The 15520-nt window shown below is 50.5% G+C and overlaps 1 protein-coding gene across 1 annotated transcript in view; it reads left to right on the top strand.

The window, feature by feature from the left end:
* Nucleotides 1-15520, top strand: part of PAIP2B (poly(A) binding protein interacting protein 2B) — a 104716-nt gene that overhangs the window by 65845 nt on the left and 23351 nt on the right. Inside the window, exon 2 of the mRNA XM_033959814.1 lies at nucleotides 736-887. Within this exon, the coding sequence (XP_033815705.1) occupies nucleotides 744-887 (144 nt within the window). The 5' untranslated portion in view covers nucleotides 736-743. The remainder of the gene's footprint in view (nucleotides 1-735; nucleotides 888-15520) is intronic.

Raw genomic sequence — 15520 nt, 5'->3', positions numbered from 1 at the left:
TCTTGAATATTAGTTTGTTAGTAATGTTTTGGATTACACTTGTTATTTGCATTCTCTCTGAGAATTTTGGAGGGCTGAAGCTTTTCTTCAAGCGGTATTTTCTGTTAGAATGTCCCCCTCCAGTTCAGTAATAAATGTGATGTTTTGTAGCAGTGTCGCTATATTTTACAACAAGGGAAGTCTGGTGTCCTGGTTCATCCACTTTCCAAATAGGGAATTGCAGTTACTTTTCAGCTTCAGCTCATAGACAGATGACTGGACATTCTCCTCCTGTATTGTACCAGCAAATTCTTAATTTGTGGTTCTTTGAATAATAATTTTTCCAGGTCTTGAGACAGCAACGCATGTCCATACCATCACACTACCACTACCGTGTCTGACTGTTGGTATGATGGCTTTTGTACTGGAAATCTGTATGCCCTTTATGCCAATGACAAAGAGACCTATTTTGTGCAGAGTTCCACTTTTGATTTGCCCATTTAAAGATCATTATCCCAAAATGCTTAGGGATCATCCAGGTGTGTTTCTGCAATGTGAGATGCCACTTATAAAAGTGTTTTGGTTATTTCTTTTTTTTATTTGCATTTTAAAACTAGTACTGATGTATATGCACATATATAGAATGTTGGATTTTGTTTCACACATTGAAAATGAAAAACATGATGTAGCCCAAGATGCCTAAAAACGTATGCTTTTTGTTTCTTCCTCCTCCCCATTTTCCCTATTTCCTGTTAGATTCAGTAATGATGAATGGTTCAGATGTTGGCAACACAACGTCCAACAACAAATCCAAAGAGGACCAGGTAGTGAATGGACATGATGAGAATGAAACAAACCCTTTTGCTGAGTACATGTGGATGGAAAATGAAGAGGATTTCAACAGACAGGTCAGATATTAATTCTTTGTGTTAGTCTTGTAAGGGAAAGACTTGTATTAATTAATAGTATTCGTGTTGAATAAGAGATGGTACCAAAGGAGAAAGTATCAATTTATAAAGGGAAACCTAGTAAGACTTACTTTGGGTTTGTAACTGAGTTCATGTGGGCATAAAATATTAAGTGTCGTGTAGTGCTGTACAGTGGTGTTTGTTGTAAAGCAGCAGAGGAGATGAAAATCCTGTGCCTCTAGCTATCCTGTAATTTAAACATTTTAAGATCATTTTAAATAGGCCATTGAGACAATAATTGAGACATTCAGATCAAGACATGTTAAGTTACCTCAGTATTTTATAAAAGGCGCTGCTGAATGTGTAAACCTCCGTTTTTTTTATTTTTTTGAAAAGATCTAGAAAGATATTGGCAAATACATACATTTCTGACTGCAATAACAAGTTGGGCTTGCTGTCTGATAAAGAGGCTTGTGGGATGATCAGGTTCCTCCATGTATTCTCTTCCCCCCCCCATCCCCTTCAGCTCCCTGGTCTCTAGTGAGGAGAGCAGGAGTGATTCTTGAGCACACCTGCCCTGTTGGTATCGAGGTTATCCCAGGACAAGCAGGCATGATATTCTCACATGTGGGTGATGTCATCTACGGAGCCCCAATGCGGAAGCATTTTCAAGCAAACTTGATTGAAGATTTAAGTTTGCTCTGCTGCTCCACGCATGCGTGCCTTCCTGCTCCACTAGGGGGTGCATCCCCTCGTGGTCTCCAGTTCAAAAATTTTCCGCTGAGCCTAGCAGTCGTGTTTTTCAGGCTCTGCCCCAACTGCCTTCTAGCACCGCAATTTTTTCTTGTTTTTTCTCGATTAAGTCGCTGTGCGCAAATTCTTTACTTTTCAACTTGATTCCTGCTTCGTTTTTGACGACCCAGAGGCTTCCGGGTCCCCGTGGCCGCGTGGCTACTTGAGCCGCGGCTACTTTCGATTCTATGTCCCGGCCTTTGTCCGGCTTTAAAAAGTGCACCCGGTGTGAGCGGCTTCTTTCCATCACAGACCCGCATCGCCGGTGCATCCTCTGCCTGGGGGCGGCTCATCCAACCGACTCCTGCCCCCAGTGCGCTACTTTCCAGAATCGGGCCCTCCGTCGAAGAAAAGCCCGCATGGCGGATCTTTTTGCTCCGGACCAACCCTCTACCTCGGCCTCGAGGTTGGCCCCGGCCTTGACCTCGGCCCTGAATACCTCGGTATCGCCCCGAGACCCGAATCTGAAGCCCTCGGGACAGCAGAAAGCCTCGGCCCCGGGTAAGTCCCCTCTTCCTTCTTCAGGTTCCGTAACATCGAAGAAGCCAGCCTCGGGGACACCGTCGACGCATGGCGGAAGCCCCATGCTTACAGCCTCGGCTAAGCCCTTCAAGCCTTCGGGCCGTGCCTCCACCACACGGGAATACTCTGATACGAGGTCGCCCCCGGTGGAGTGCACCGAGGCAGTGGACATGCCTTCGTTGCTGTCCGTGCCCGTCTTCCAGGACCTACTCCGAGCGATGATCTCGTCGGAGCTGTCCGCTGCAATGGCCCAGTTACAATCGGCCTCGACCCCGCAGGTGCCAGACCAGCCTGAGCCTCGCATTGAGCAACCTCGGGGAAAAGTGCGCAAGCTTCGCCGCATCCCATCCTCCTCGGACTCCTCGCTGAGGCGCCCGAGACGCTCTCCCTCCGCAGACTGCCGCGGGGCAAAACGTCGTGCTAAAACGACAGAAACCTCGAACCGCCGTACCTCCAAGAAGACCCGAGGTTCACCAACTCTACGAGGCCGTTCTCCTACACCTCGTACAGGACCACTAAGGGTGGCTGAGTTATCCCAGGACAAGCAGGCAGCATATTCTTAACGTATGGGTGACGTCACCGACGGAGCCCACGGTACGGACCTTTTTAACTAGAAAGTTCTAGTTGGCCGCACCGCGCGTGCGCGAGTGCCTTCCCGCCCGACGGAGGAGTGCGTGGTCCCCAGTTTCTTCGTTTCCGCGGAGCGAAGAAGACGTGTGTTTTTTCAACGGCCGTTGAAATAACTTTTCTTGCCTTCCCGCTCGCGTTTTTTCTTCAATTTTTCTTCCTTTTTTCTTCGGGTTTCTTTTTTTCATTCATTTTCAAAAAAAACCAACAAAAAAAACCCCTTAATTTTCTTCTTTTTCGACCCAGCCCCGGCGGGGCCTGTTGCCACGATCCAGGCCTCCGGGTTTGATTTTGCGGCGGCCATCTTTCCATTCATGCCCCCGCAGCTGGGTTTTAAGAAGTGCCAGCGGTGTGCCCGCCCGATCTCCCTCACTGACCCACACAATTGGTGTTTACAGTGTCTGGGACCTGAGCATCGGGCGGATTCCTGCACCCGCTGTGCCACTCTTAAAAAGAGAACTCTTAAGAATCGCCAGATCCAGCAAAACATCCTATTCGGCACCGGATCTGGCATGGAGTCGACGGCGTCGACAGCGGTACCTCAAAAATCCGCACCCACTTCTTCGACGCCGCCGGACCCGACATCGGCACCGCAGGCGCAAGGTAAGCCGGCTAAGAAGCCTTCCTCTTCCCTCGAGCGCCCACCAGCCACAGCGGCGACGCCGATCTCATCGGCTCCGCGCCGACCCCGAAAACGCTCCACCCCGATCTCGGTGAGTGCCTCGTCATCGGCCTCCTCATCGCCGGGGCGTGGAGCGGCACCTAAGGAACCGAAGAAGCAAAAAGCGGTTCCGGTGCCACCTCTAGATGACCGCATCGCGGCCATCCTTCAGACACAGTTGCAACAACAGCTACAGCACCAGCTCGAACAACTGTTGCCCACTATCCTGGCACCGCTCCTTCCGGTACCACACCGGCCCGAGACCCGCACCGACCAACCGGTGTCTACTCCATCGGTGCCCATTGAGACATCCATGCCGATCCTTTCGGCACATCAACTGCATTCTGTGGTTCCTTCTCAGACTACTGCAGACCCTCCTCGGCACCGGGCAGAACAACAAGCTTCCCGAGACAGAGATCGGCATCGCTCTTCCTCTCCCGGTACCGTCTCGGTACGCTCGGGTAAGTCTCTTTCTAAGACACACCATACCGAGCCTTCCACTCCGGTCTCTCGGCATGCACATATGGATATCCGAGACCCCGACTTATGGGAAGAGTCCCCTCCCGGTACCGAGGAGGATGTCTCCTCCTCTGATGAGGAACCCTCGGCACCCGATACCGGTTCCAAGCCTGAGCAATCTTCCTTTTCTAAATTTCTTAAGGAAATGTCTGCAGCTCTGTCCATCCCCCTTGAATCAGACTCCAAAAAATCCCAGGCTTTTCTGGAAGCCTTGGATTTTGAACAACCTCCTAAGGAGTTCCTGAAGTTACCCGTGCATGACATCCTACGGGAAACCTTTTATAAAAACTGGGAAAACCCCCTTACTGTCCCTGGGGCCCCCCGCAAGTTGGACAGCTTGTACCGTGTCATCCCGATCCCGGGGTTTGACAAACCTCAATTACCTCATGAGTCCCTCCTGGTTGAATCTACCTTAAAGAAATCCCAGGGCTCCAGTGTTTATGCCTCTACTCCTCCTGGCAGAGAGGGCAAAACGATGGACAAGTTTGGCAAGAGGCTTTACCAGAATGCCATGCTTGCCAACAGAGCGAACAATTACTCTTTCCACTTTTCATTTTACATAAAACATCTGGTTCAACAACTCTCAGCTCTCCAGAAATATATCCCAGAGCGTAAAGTTCCACTCTTCCAGCAGCAAATCTCCGGCCTTCTGCAATTAAGGAAATTTATGGTACGCTCAATCTAAGATTCCTTTGAGCTAACCTCTCGAGCCTCTGCCATCGCTGTTGCCATGCGCCGCCTGGCCTGGCTGAGAGTATCTGATTTGGACATCAACCACCAGGACCGTCTGGCCAACGCTCCTTGTCTTGGGGATGAACTTTTTGGGGAGTCTCTGGATTCAACCACCCAAAAACTATCCGCCCATGAAACCAGATGGGATACTCTGATTAAACCCAAGAAGAAGGCTCCACCTGCTCGCCCCTATAGACCGCAGTCTTCATATCAGCGCAGGTTCTCAGCTAGGCCGCTCAACCCACCTGCCCAGCAGTCTCGGCGTCCTCGGCAACAACAACATCACACCCAGGCTCGTTCTCAGTCCAACCAAACAGCCAAACCTCTTCCACCGTCCAAACCTTCTCAGCCCTTTTGACTCTTCTCTCCAGGGCATAGCCAGCCTTCCACCTTCATTGCCTCTTCCTCAACCTATCGGAGGCCGTCTTCAAATCTTCATCAGCCGTTGGGAGGTCATCACATCGGACCAGTGGGTCCTCAACATCATTCGCCACGGCTACTCTCTCAACTTCCAGACGCTACCACCAGACAATCTTCCCGTAGAGTCTGCTTCTCTCTCCTCTCAAACCCCCCTCCTCCTGCAGGAGGTCCAATCCCTCCTTCTTCTCAATGCTATCGAAGAAGTCCCTGCGGACCAGAAGGGTCAGGGATTCTACTCCCGCTACTTCCTGGTCCCCAAAAAGACGGGAGACCTTCGTCCCATCCTCGATCTCAGGAACCTCAACAAGTGTCTGGTCAAGGAGAAGTTCAGGATGCTCTCCCTGGCCACGCTGTATCCTCTTCTTTCTCAACACGACTGGCTATGTTCCCTGGACCTCAAAGAGGCCTACACTCACATCCCAATCAATCCGAATTCACGCCGCTACCTGCGGTTCCAGGTACAACACCGCCACTATCAGTACAAAGTGTTACCCTTTGGCCTCGCTTCATCACCCAGGGTATTCACCAAGTGTCTGATTGTAGTAGCGGCCTTCCTCAGGTCTCACAATCTCCAGGTGTTCCCCTACTTGGACGATTGGTTGGTGAAAGCACCTACGTCTCAACTTGTGCTACAAGCTACTCATCACACCATCTCTCTCCTCCACCTCCTGGGGTTCGAGATCAACTACCCCAAGTCGCATCTGCTTCCCACCCAGCGACTTCAATTCATCGGAGCATTTCTGGACACCACACTAATGAGGGCTTTTCTCCCCTCCGATCGTCAGCGGACCCTGCTCCATCTCTGTCGTCAGGTGCTCATGCATCCCTCCATTCCTGCCCGACAGATGATGGTCCTCCTGGGTCACATGGCCTCGACAGTACATGTCCTTCCTCTGGCACGTCTCCACCTCAGAACACCTCAATGGACTCTCGCCAACCAATGGTCACAGACTACGGATCTTCTTTCTCATCCCATCTCTGTGACATCATCTCTTCAGCAATCTCTCCAATGGTGGTTGAACTCCTCAAATCTTTCCAGGGGTCTGCTCTTTCATCTACCCCCTCACTCCATGACCATCACCACGGATGCTTCCCCCTATGCGTGGGGAGCTCACCTAGGAGATCTACGCACCCAGGGACTTTGGACCCCACAGGAGCGTCAGCATCACATCAATTTCCTGGAACTCAGAGCCATGTTCTACGCCCTCAAGGCTTTCCAGCATCTTCTCTGCCCTCAGGTTCTTCTCCTGTGCACAGACAATCAAGTCGCCATGTACTACATCAACAAGCAAGGCGGCACCGGATCTCGCCTCCTTTGTTTGGAGGCTCTACGCATCTGGACCTGGGCCACGGCCCGCAATCTCTTCCTCAAGGCTGTCTACATCCAGGGCGAACAGAACTCCCTGGCCGACAATCTCAGCCGCATCCTTCAACCTCACGAGTGGACGCTGGACCCTCCAACACTACACTCCATCTTTGCTCGCTGGGGCACTCCGCAGGTGGACCTCTTTGCAGCGCCTCACAATCATCAGCTGCCCCAATTCTGTTCCAGACTCTTCTCTCCTCATCGTCTGGCCCCAGATGCATTCCTGCTCGATTGGAGAGATCGGTTCCTGTATGCCTTCCCTCCACTTCCTCTGATGTTGCGGACCTTGTCCAAACTCCGCAAGGAGAGGGCCACCATGATTCTCATCGCTCCTCGGTGGCCTCGCCAACACTGGTTCTCCCTCCTACTCCAGCTCAGCTCCAGGGAGCCCATTCCTCTTCCTGTGTTTCCTTCTCTACTTACACAGCAGCATCAATCTCTACTACATCCCAATCTGTCTTCGCTCCACCTGACAGCTTGGTTTCTCTCGGACTGACTTCTCCAGAAAACCTCTCTCAGCCTGTCCGTCGCATTCTGGATGCCTCCAGGAAACCAGCCACACTCCAATGCTACCATCAGAAGTGGACCAGGTTCTCCTCTTGGTGTCTCCTGCATCATTATGATCCCACCTCTCTGGCGGTGGAGACTGTACTCGACTATCTACTCTCTCTGTCAAACGCTGGCCTCAAGTGTACCTCAATCAGAGTCCACCTCAGTGCCATCACGGCGTTCCATCAGCCTATCCTCGGGAAACCTCTTACGGCTCATCCTCTGGTTTCCCGATTCATGAGAGGCCTCTTCAATGTCAAACCACCTCTGAAGCCTCCTCCAGTCGTCTGGGACCTGAATGTGGTTTTGTCCGCCCTCATGAAACCTCCGTTTGAGCCTCTTGCCTCAACTTCCCTCAAATTTCTTACCTGGAAGGTGCTTTTCCTCATTGCCGTCACCTCTGCCAGGAGAGTTAGTGAGCTGCATGCACTGGTTGCCGATCCACCTTTCACTGTTTTCCACCATGACAAGGTGGTTCTGCGTACTCATCCTAAATTCCTTCCCAAGGTGGTCTCGGAATTTCACCTCAACCAATCCATTGTGTTACCTGTCTTTTTTCCGAAACCCCATTCCCATCCAGGGGAACAGGCACTGCACACGCTGGATTGTAAGCGTGCCCTTGCTTACTACCTTGACCGTACCAGGGCTCACCGCTTGTTCCCTCAGCTCTTTCTGACCTTCGATCCCAATCGTCTAGGTCGTCCTGTCTCAAAACGGACGCTGTCCAACTGGCTGGCTGCCTGTATTGCGTTCTGTTATGCTCGGGCCGGTCTGTCACTGGAAGGTGCTGTCACGGCCCACAGGGTCAGAGCTATGGCTGCTTCTGTTGCTTTCCTCCGTTCCACGCCTATTGAGGAAATCTGCAAGGCTGCCACTTGGTCCTCAGTTCACACATTCACTACTCACTACTGTCTGGATGCGTTCTCCAGACGGGATGGGCACTTCGGCCAATCTGTGTTACAAAATTTATTTTCCTAATGGCCAACCATCCCACCGCCCTCTCTCTTAGCTTGGAGGTCACCCATACGTTAAGAATATGCTGCCTGCTTGTCCTGGGATAAAGCACAGTTACTTACCGTAACAGGTGTTATCCAGGGACAGTAGGCAGATATTCTTACGTCCCACCCACCTCCCCGGGTTGGCTTCTTAGCTGGCTTACCTTAACTGGGGACCACGCACTCCTCCGTCGGGCGGGAAGGCACTCGCGCACGCGCGGTGCGGCCAACTAGAACTTTCTAGTTAAAAAGGTCCGTACCGTGGGCTCCGTCGGTGACGTCACCCATACGTTAAGAATATCTGCCTGCTGTCCCTGGATAACACCTGTTACGGTAAGTAACTGTGCTTTATCACTCTCCAACCCGCACATCCTCCGAACTCCCTCTCGGACCGGGACCCCGACCCGAGGTTGCAGGTATTCTCCGAGGGAGTCCGGGTCGAGGTCACCGATTCAACATCGATAGGTACCCCGAACCCCGGCATCGTCTCCGAGGGGCTCCTCGAGACGCCGAAGATCGACGACCCCGGAACACTCTCACAGTGCTTCCCCGGTCTCGGAGCGTGGATCGGAACAGGAACCTCGATACTCGAGGGAAGCCTCCCCATCCTTCTCCACCCGACGGAGGTCTCGTTCACCGACCCCGCACGGGGCCCCGGGAACATCCCGCCCAACCTTCACTCGCTTTGTCCAGGACATGGGCCACGCTTTGGACTTAGACCTCCAGTCCGACTCCAGATACTCTAAGGAGTACCTAGCGGAGCTGGATATGCCATCACTGCCCAGAGAGTCCCTTCGCTTACCACCTAACCCGGTACTCCAACAGGCCTTCTTCAGGAACCTGGAGACCCCCTACATGGTCACAGCCGTACCCTCCAAAATGGAGGCCAAGTACCGCACAGTACCCTACCCGGGATTCGAACAACCACAGCTCTCCCACCAGTCGCTGCTAGTAGAATCCTCCTTGAAAAAGGCTCACCCATCCCGGGTCTCAGCGGCGGTCCCCCCAGGCCGAGAAGGCCGAACCCTGGACAAGTTCGGCAGGAGACTATACCAAAATGCAATGATGGCCTCTAGGGTGCAAAGCTACACTTTCACCTTCACATCCTACCTCAAACACCTCATTGGACTATTGAGAGCCTTTGAGACTGACCTACCAGCCTCCCAGCAAGGAGCATTTGGCCTGCTTTTAGAATCCCTCTCCAACCTGCGCCTCCATCTATTCCACGCGGCATACGATGGTTTCGAACTCTCCTCCAGAGAGGCAGCCTTTGCTATCGCCATGCGCCGACTAGCTTGGCTGCGCCTGGTCGACATGGACCCCAACTTGCAGGACCAGCTGGCTAACCTCCCCTGCGTGGGAAAAGAACTGTTCGATGACACTATCGAGGCGGCTACAAAACGTCTCTCCGAACACGAACGCTCGTTCGCCTCCCTCGTCCGGCAAAAGCCTAAACCGCCCGCGTCCAGGCTGTACAGGGCCCCTCCGCGCCGCTACCCACAAAAATCCACCCCTGCCTTCTCGTGGCCTCCACCCAGGCGTCCGCAAACCCACCACCGGGCTATGACCAAGTCCCAACCGCCTGCGACTACCAAACCATCCCCGTCCTTTTGACGGGATATGCGGAAGGGGGCGGGCCCCCTCCGCCATAGTCCCAGGCCCCCTCCCCATTGGGGGTCGCCTCAAAGCCTTTTACCCTCGCTGGGAACAAGTCACGTCGGACGCATGGGTCCTTGGCGTGATCTCATCAGGATACTCTCTCAACTTTCGGGCCATTCCTCCGGACAACCCCCCAAGGAATTGCCCTCCCAACCGGACGCAGCTACCCCTACTCCTCTCCGAAGCTCGAGACCTGCTTTGCCTGAGAGCAGTGGAGGAGGTTCCCCCCGACCAACGGGGGAAGGGCTTCTACTCCCGTTACTTCCTGGTACCGAAAAAAACGGGAGACCTACGCCCAATACTAGACTTGAGACGCCTCAACAAATTTCTGGTACAGGAAAAATTTCGGATGCTTTCCCTACCGACCCTCTACCCCCTGATCGACGAGGGCGACTGGCTCTGCTCCCTCGATCTGAAGGAGGCGTACACGCATGTCCCAGTGCACCCCGCTCACCGCAAGTTCTTGCGTTTTCAGGTAGGGGACTGGCACCTACAATACCGTGTCCTCCCCTTCGGCCTAGCATCGTCACCTCGGGTCTTCACCAAGTGCCTCGTGGTAGTCGCAGCAAGCTTACGCTCCCAGGGCCTCCAGGTATTCCCCTACCTGGACGACTGGCTGATCAAAGCCCCGTCCAGGGAAGCGGTTATCTCAGTGACCCAACAGACTATTACCTACCTACAAAGTCTGGGGTTCGAGATAAACTTCCCAAAATCCCAACTACGCCCCTCCCAGTCCCTGCAGTTCATCGGGGCCACGCTGGACACTGTTCGCCTCCGTTCCTTCCTTCCCCCTCCACGTCTAGAGGCGTTAGTAAGTCTGAGTCGAAGGTTTTCCCTGCTGACCTCGGTATCAGCTCGGCAGATGATGACTCTTCTGGGCCACATGGCCTCCACCGTCCACGTCACACCCTTCGCCCGCCTCCATCTGAGAATTCCTCAATGGACCTTGGCCTCTCAATGGCGTCAAGACCAGGACCCGATCGACCGCCCCGTGACAGTGACGCCTTCTTTGCAACGATCGCTCCGCTGGTGGGCCGACTCTTCAAATCTTTCCAAAGGTTTGCTCTTCCTCACCCCACCTCACAGCAAGATACTCACCACGGACTCGTCGGAGTACACTTGGGGAGCCCATCTAGACGGCCTACGCACTCAAGGGATGTGGTCAGCAGAAGACCGTCGCTGCCACATCAACGTGCTAGAGCTTCGGGCCATCTATCTCGCAGCTGTAGCTTTTCAACATCTGCTCCACGACCGAGTGGTTCTCATCCGAACCGACAACCAAGTAGCAATGTACTACGTAAACAAACAAGGGGGAACAGGGTCTTGGTCCCTTTGCCGGGAAGCCCTGCGCCTCTGGAAATGGGCAATCTCCAACAACACCTTCCTTCGAGCGGTGTACATACAAGGAGAACAAAACTGTCTGGCGGACAGACTCAGCCGCCTCCTCCAGCCACACGAGTGGTCACTGCACTCTCAGATCCTACGACAGGTGTTCGAAAAGTGGGGGACGCCTCAAATAGATCTATTCGCATCCCCCCACAACCACAAGCTGCCTCTCTTCTGCTCCCGGATGTACTCCCCGGACCGGCTCGAGGCCGACACCTTCCTCCTCGACTGGGAGGGAAGGTTCCTGTACGCGTTCCCGCCGTTTCCTCTGATACTGCGGACGCTTGTCCACCTGAAAACAGTACAAGCCACCCTGATCCTGATTGCCCCTTGCTGGCCACTCCAGCCATGGTTTTCCCTTCTACTTCAACTCAGTGTCAGAGATCCACTGCCTCTGCCTCTGTTTCCCTCTCTACTATCACAGGGTCAGGGTTCGCTGTTACATCCCAATCTTCAATCTCTTCATCTGAATGCTTGGTTTCTCTCCCCCTGACTGCTCTCCCCGTGTCTCAATCAGTCAAGGAGATTTTGGAGGCCTTTAGAAAGACCTCGACGAGAACCTGCTACTCCCAAAAGTGGACCAGATTCTCAATCTGGTGCTCCTCCCACAGCCAGGACCCGGTGTCGGTCCCCGTCCCTCTGGTCCTTGACTATTTACTCCAATTATCTCATTCCGGCCTAAAGACCAACTCCATTCGAGTACACCTCAGTGCGATTGCGGCCTTTCATCAGCCCCTGGAAGGGAAAACCCTCTCGCTCCATCCCTTAGTCTCTCGCTTCATGAAGGGTCTTCTGATCGTCCACCCTCCCCTCAAACCCCCCCTGGTGGTTTGGGACCTTAACGTGGTTCTGGCTCAACTAATGAAACCTCCATTTGAGCCCCTACACAAATGCCATCCAAAATTCCTCACTTGGAAGGTGATTTTCCTGCTCGCGCTCACTTCCGCCCGGCGGGTTAGTGAGTTACAAGCTCTGGTAGCGGACCCACCCTTCACGGTATTCCATCACGACAAGGTGGTACTCCGCACCCATCCAAAGTTCTTACCTAAAGTAGTGTCTGATTTTCATCTCAATCAGTCCATTGTCTTGCCTGTGTTTTTTCCCAAGCCCCACTCTCACCCCGGAGAAGTGGCGCTCCACACTCTTGACTGCAAGAGAGCGTTGGCCATTTACCTCCAACGCACTCAGTCACACCGGAAAGTCCCACAACTGTTTTTGTCCTTCGACCCAAACCGGTTAGGTCACCCAGTTTCCAAACGCACCTTGTCCAACTGGTTGGCCGATTGCATCTCCTTTTGCTACGCTCAGGCTGGTCTCGCGCTGCATGGTTGAGTAACGGGACACAAGGTCCGAGCGATGGCAGCCTCCGTAGCATTCCTCAGGTCCACACCTATTGAGGAAATCTGCAAGGCTGCCACGTGGTCTTCGGTTCATACCTTCACCTCCCACTACTGTCTGGACTCACTGTCCAGAAGCGATGGCCGGTTCGGCCAATCGGTATTGCGAAATCTATTTGCTTAAATTGCCAACTTCCCTCCATCCCTTTTCAGTTAGCTTGGAGGTCACCCACATGTGAGAATATCATGCCTGCTTGTCCTGGGATAAAGCACAGTTACTTACCGTAACAGGTGTTATCCAGGGACAGCAGGCATATATTCTCACAACCCGTCCACCTCCCCGAGGTTGGCTTCTTGGCTAGTTAAGTGAACTGGAGACCACGAGGGGATGCACCCCCTAGTGGAGCAGGAAGGCACGCATGCGTGGAGCAGCAGAGCAAACTTAAATCTTCAATCAAGTTTGCTTGAAAATGCTTCCGCATCGGGGCTCCGTAGATGACGTCACCCACATGTGAGAATATATGCCTGCTGTCCCTGGATAACACCTGTTACGGTAAGTAACTGTGCTTTCAAAACAGGCCAATTAAATGTATTGGTCACAATTGATTTTCTTTTTTTAATAGGTAGATGGCTCCATTGGGAAAAGTTCTGATCCAACTTAGATTAATTATTTTATTTATGCAGAGGGCTGAAAGCAAATACTATAACACAGTAATCAATTCTAGACACGCTGCAAGTCAGTTTATGCTAATGCATATGGGATATATCTCTATCTCTATCTTGGGGGTGGTCTGATATCCCATATGCATTAACATAATCTGACTTGCAGCGTGTCTGGAATTGAATACTGTGTTTCAAGTTTATTAAAATTTTTGATTAATCGCTTAATGTTGCTTCAAAGCGATGAACATACATAATGGGAAATAATTAAAATTACAATTTTAAAATTAAAAATAAAACATTAATTCATGTATAACCATTAAAATAAAATAAACTATATACAAACTTAACAAAACATGAGTAAAGAGGAAAAGGGGATATGAACTACAAAGTATAATAGAAAAGAAGATCAGGGAAAAACATAAGGATGGGAATTCAAATGAATTGTCAAATACAGCATTATTGAATTCAAGAGAGAAACTTATTAATCAAAAGCGTCTTTAAAAAGGAATGTTTTTAAATTAATCTTGAATTTATTAATATCATGTTCTTTTCTTAAGTAAATTGGTAGGGAATTCCAAATTTGTGGGGCAGTAACAGAGAAAATAAATTGTCTTCTAGTATTAATGATCTTGAGAGATGGAATTGTTAATAAATGCTGTTCGTTAGATCGTAATATTCTATTTGTGGAGTAAGGGATTAGTGTTTTAAAAATAAATGCAGGTGTTTTAAAAAGCATTGCTTTAAAAGTGAGTAGACATAGTTTGTATGTTATTCTATGGGATACCGGAAGCCAGTGAGCGTTCTTGAGAGGTGGTGTTACATGATCAAATTTTTTTGTCTTTGTTATTAATTTAATTGAAGTATTTTGTATTATTTGAAGCCGTCTTATTTCATTCTTTGCAATTCCTTTAAAAAGGGCATTGCAGTAGTCGATTTTAGAGATTACTAATGAATGGATAAGGATATTTAGTGTTATACTATTTGCTTTCATCCACCTCTGCACATTCTGTATTTGCATAAATAAAATAATTAATCTATCTCTATCTCTGGGGTGGTCTGATATCCCATATGCATTAGCATAAACTGACTTGCAGCGTGTCTGGAATTGATTCTTGGAGAGAATGAGAGCCAGAAGGCCTTGAGCATGCGTAGATGCTCAAGGCCTAGTCGGAGGAGAGGCACGATATTCGGGCACCGGCACCTCCTGTGGGTTGAAGCTGCGTGCTGGTGCCACATTGGGGGTAAGCTTTCAGTTTGGGCAGGTGGGGAATGCCAGTTCACGCCGGGGGGGGGGGTGTTTGCAAAGGGGGTGATGCTGGTTCGCGGGCGGGGAGACTCGCAAATCGAGTCAATGTTCTGTTTGCGAGTCACGATTTGCGAGAATGTTTTGCTCGTCTTGCAAAACACTCACAAACCAGTGTACTCATAAACCGAGGTTTGACTGGATATGTATTTGTGTGTTTGATGCCTACCTTTTTTTTTTTTTTCTTTTTTGCCAGCATACTTTTACTTGCTTCGGGCCTTCCTCGTTGCCGGGTCCTGCCTACTTTGTTTCCAGAAACAAAGTAGGCAGGACCCGGCATATCTTGACATATCGGGAGGAATGAGGAATTAAACCCTTAAGAGTTATGTGCTTGGGGGGAGAGGGGGTGGTCTGATATCCCATATGCATTAACATAAACTGACCTGTAGCGTGTCTGGAATAGATTACTGTGTTATACTACTCAGAATATATTTTGAATTAACAGAAGATGGCTCAGATGCAAGTTAATTATGAAAGCAATACAACATTAGGAATTTTAAGTAAAGGAATGGAAAACAAAACAATATTATGCTTTTGTAGTCGACCATGGAACAACAGCACCTCAAATACTGTGTGCAATTCTGGTCACCACATTTCAAAAGATATAGCATTAGAAAAGGTACAGAGAAGGGTGACAAATGATAAAAGGGAAGGGAAGACTTCCTGTGAGGAAAGGCTAAAGCAGCTAGGGTTCTTCAGCCTGGAGGGGAGCTGGCTGAGAAGAGACACGATAGAGGTCTATAAAATACTGAGTGGAGTAGAACAGGTAGTCTTGAATCACTTGTTTACTCTTTCAAAGAATACTAGGACTAGGGGACACACAATTAAGCTACTAAATAATAGATGTAAAACCAGAGAAAATATGTCTTCACTTAAACTCTGTAATTCATTGCAATAGAATGCAATAAAAGCAGCTATCTTAGCAAGGTTTAAAAAAAAAAAAAAAAAGTTTGAATGACTTCCTAAAAGAAAAAAGTCTTTATGCCATTGTTAAGGTGGACATGGGGAAAATCCACTACTTGTAAGATAAGCAGCATAAAATCCTGTTACTTTTTTGGGGGATCTTGCCAAGTTACTTGTGATCTGGATTGACCACGGTTGG

This window comes from Geotrypetes seraphini, chromosome 1 (assembly GCF_902459505.1).
Source record: "Geotrypetes seraphini chromosome 1, aGeoSer1.1, whole genome shotgun sequence".
NCBI classification, from domain to species: domain Eukaryota; kingdom Metazoa; phylum Chordata; class Amphibia; order Gymnophiona; family Dermophiidae; genus Geotrypetes; species Geotrypetes seraphini.
The sequence above is the reverse complement of the archived record's forward strand: the minus strand, read 5'-3'. Positions and strand labels throughout refer to the sequence as shown.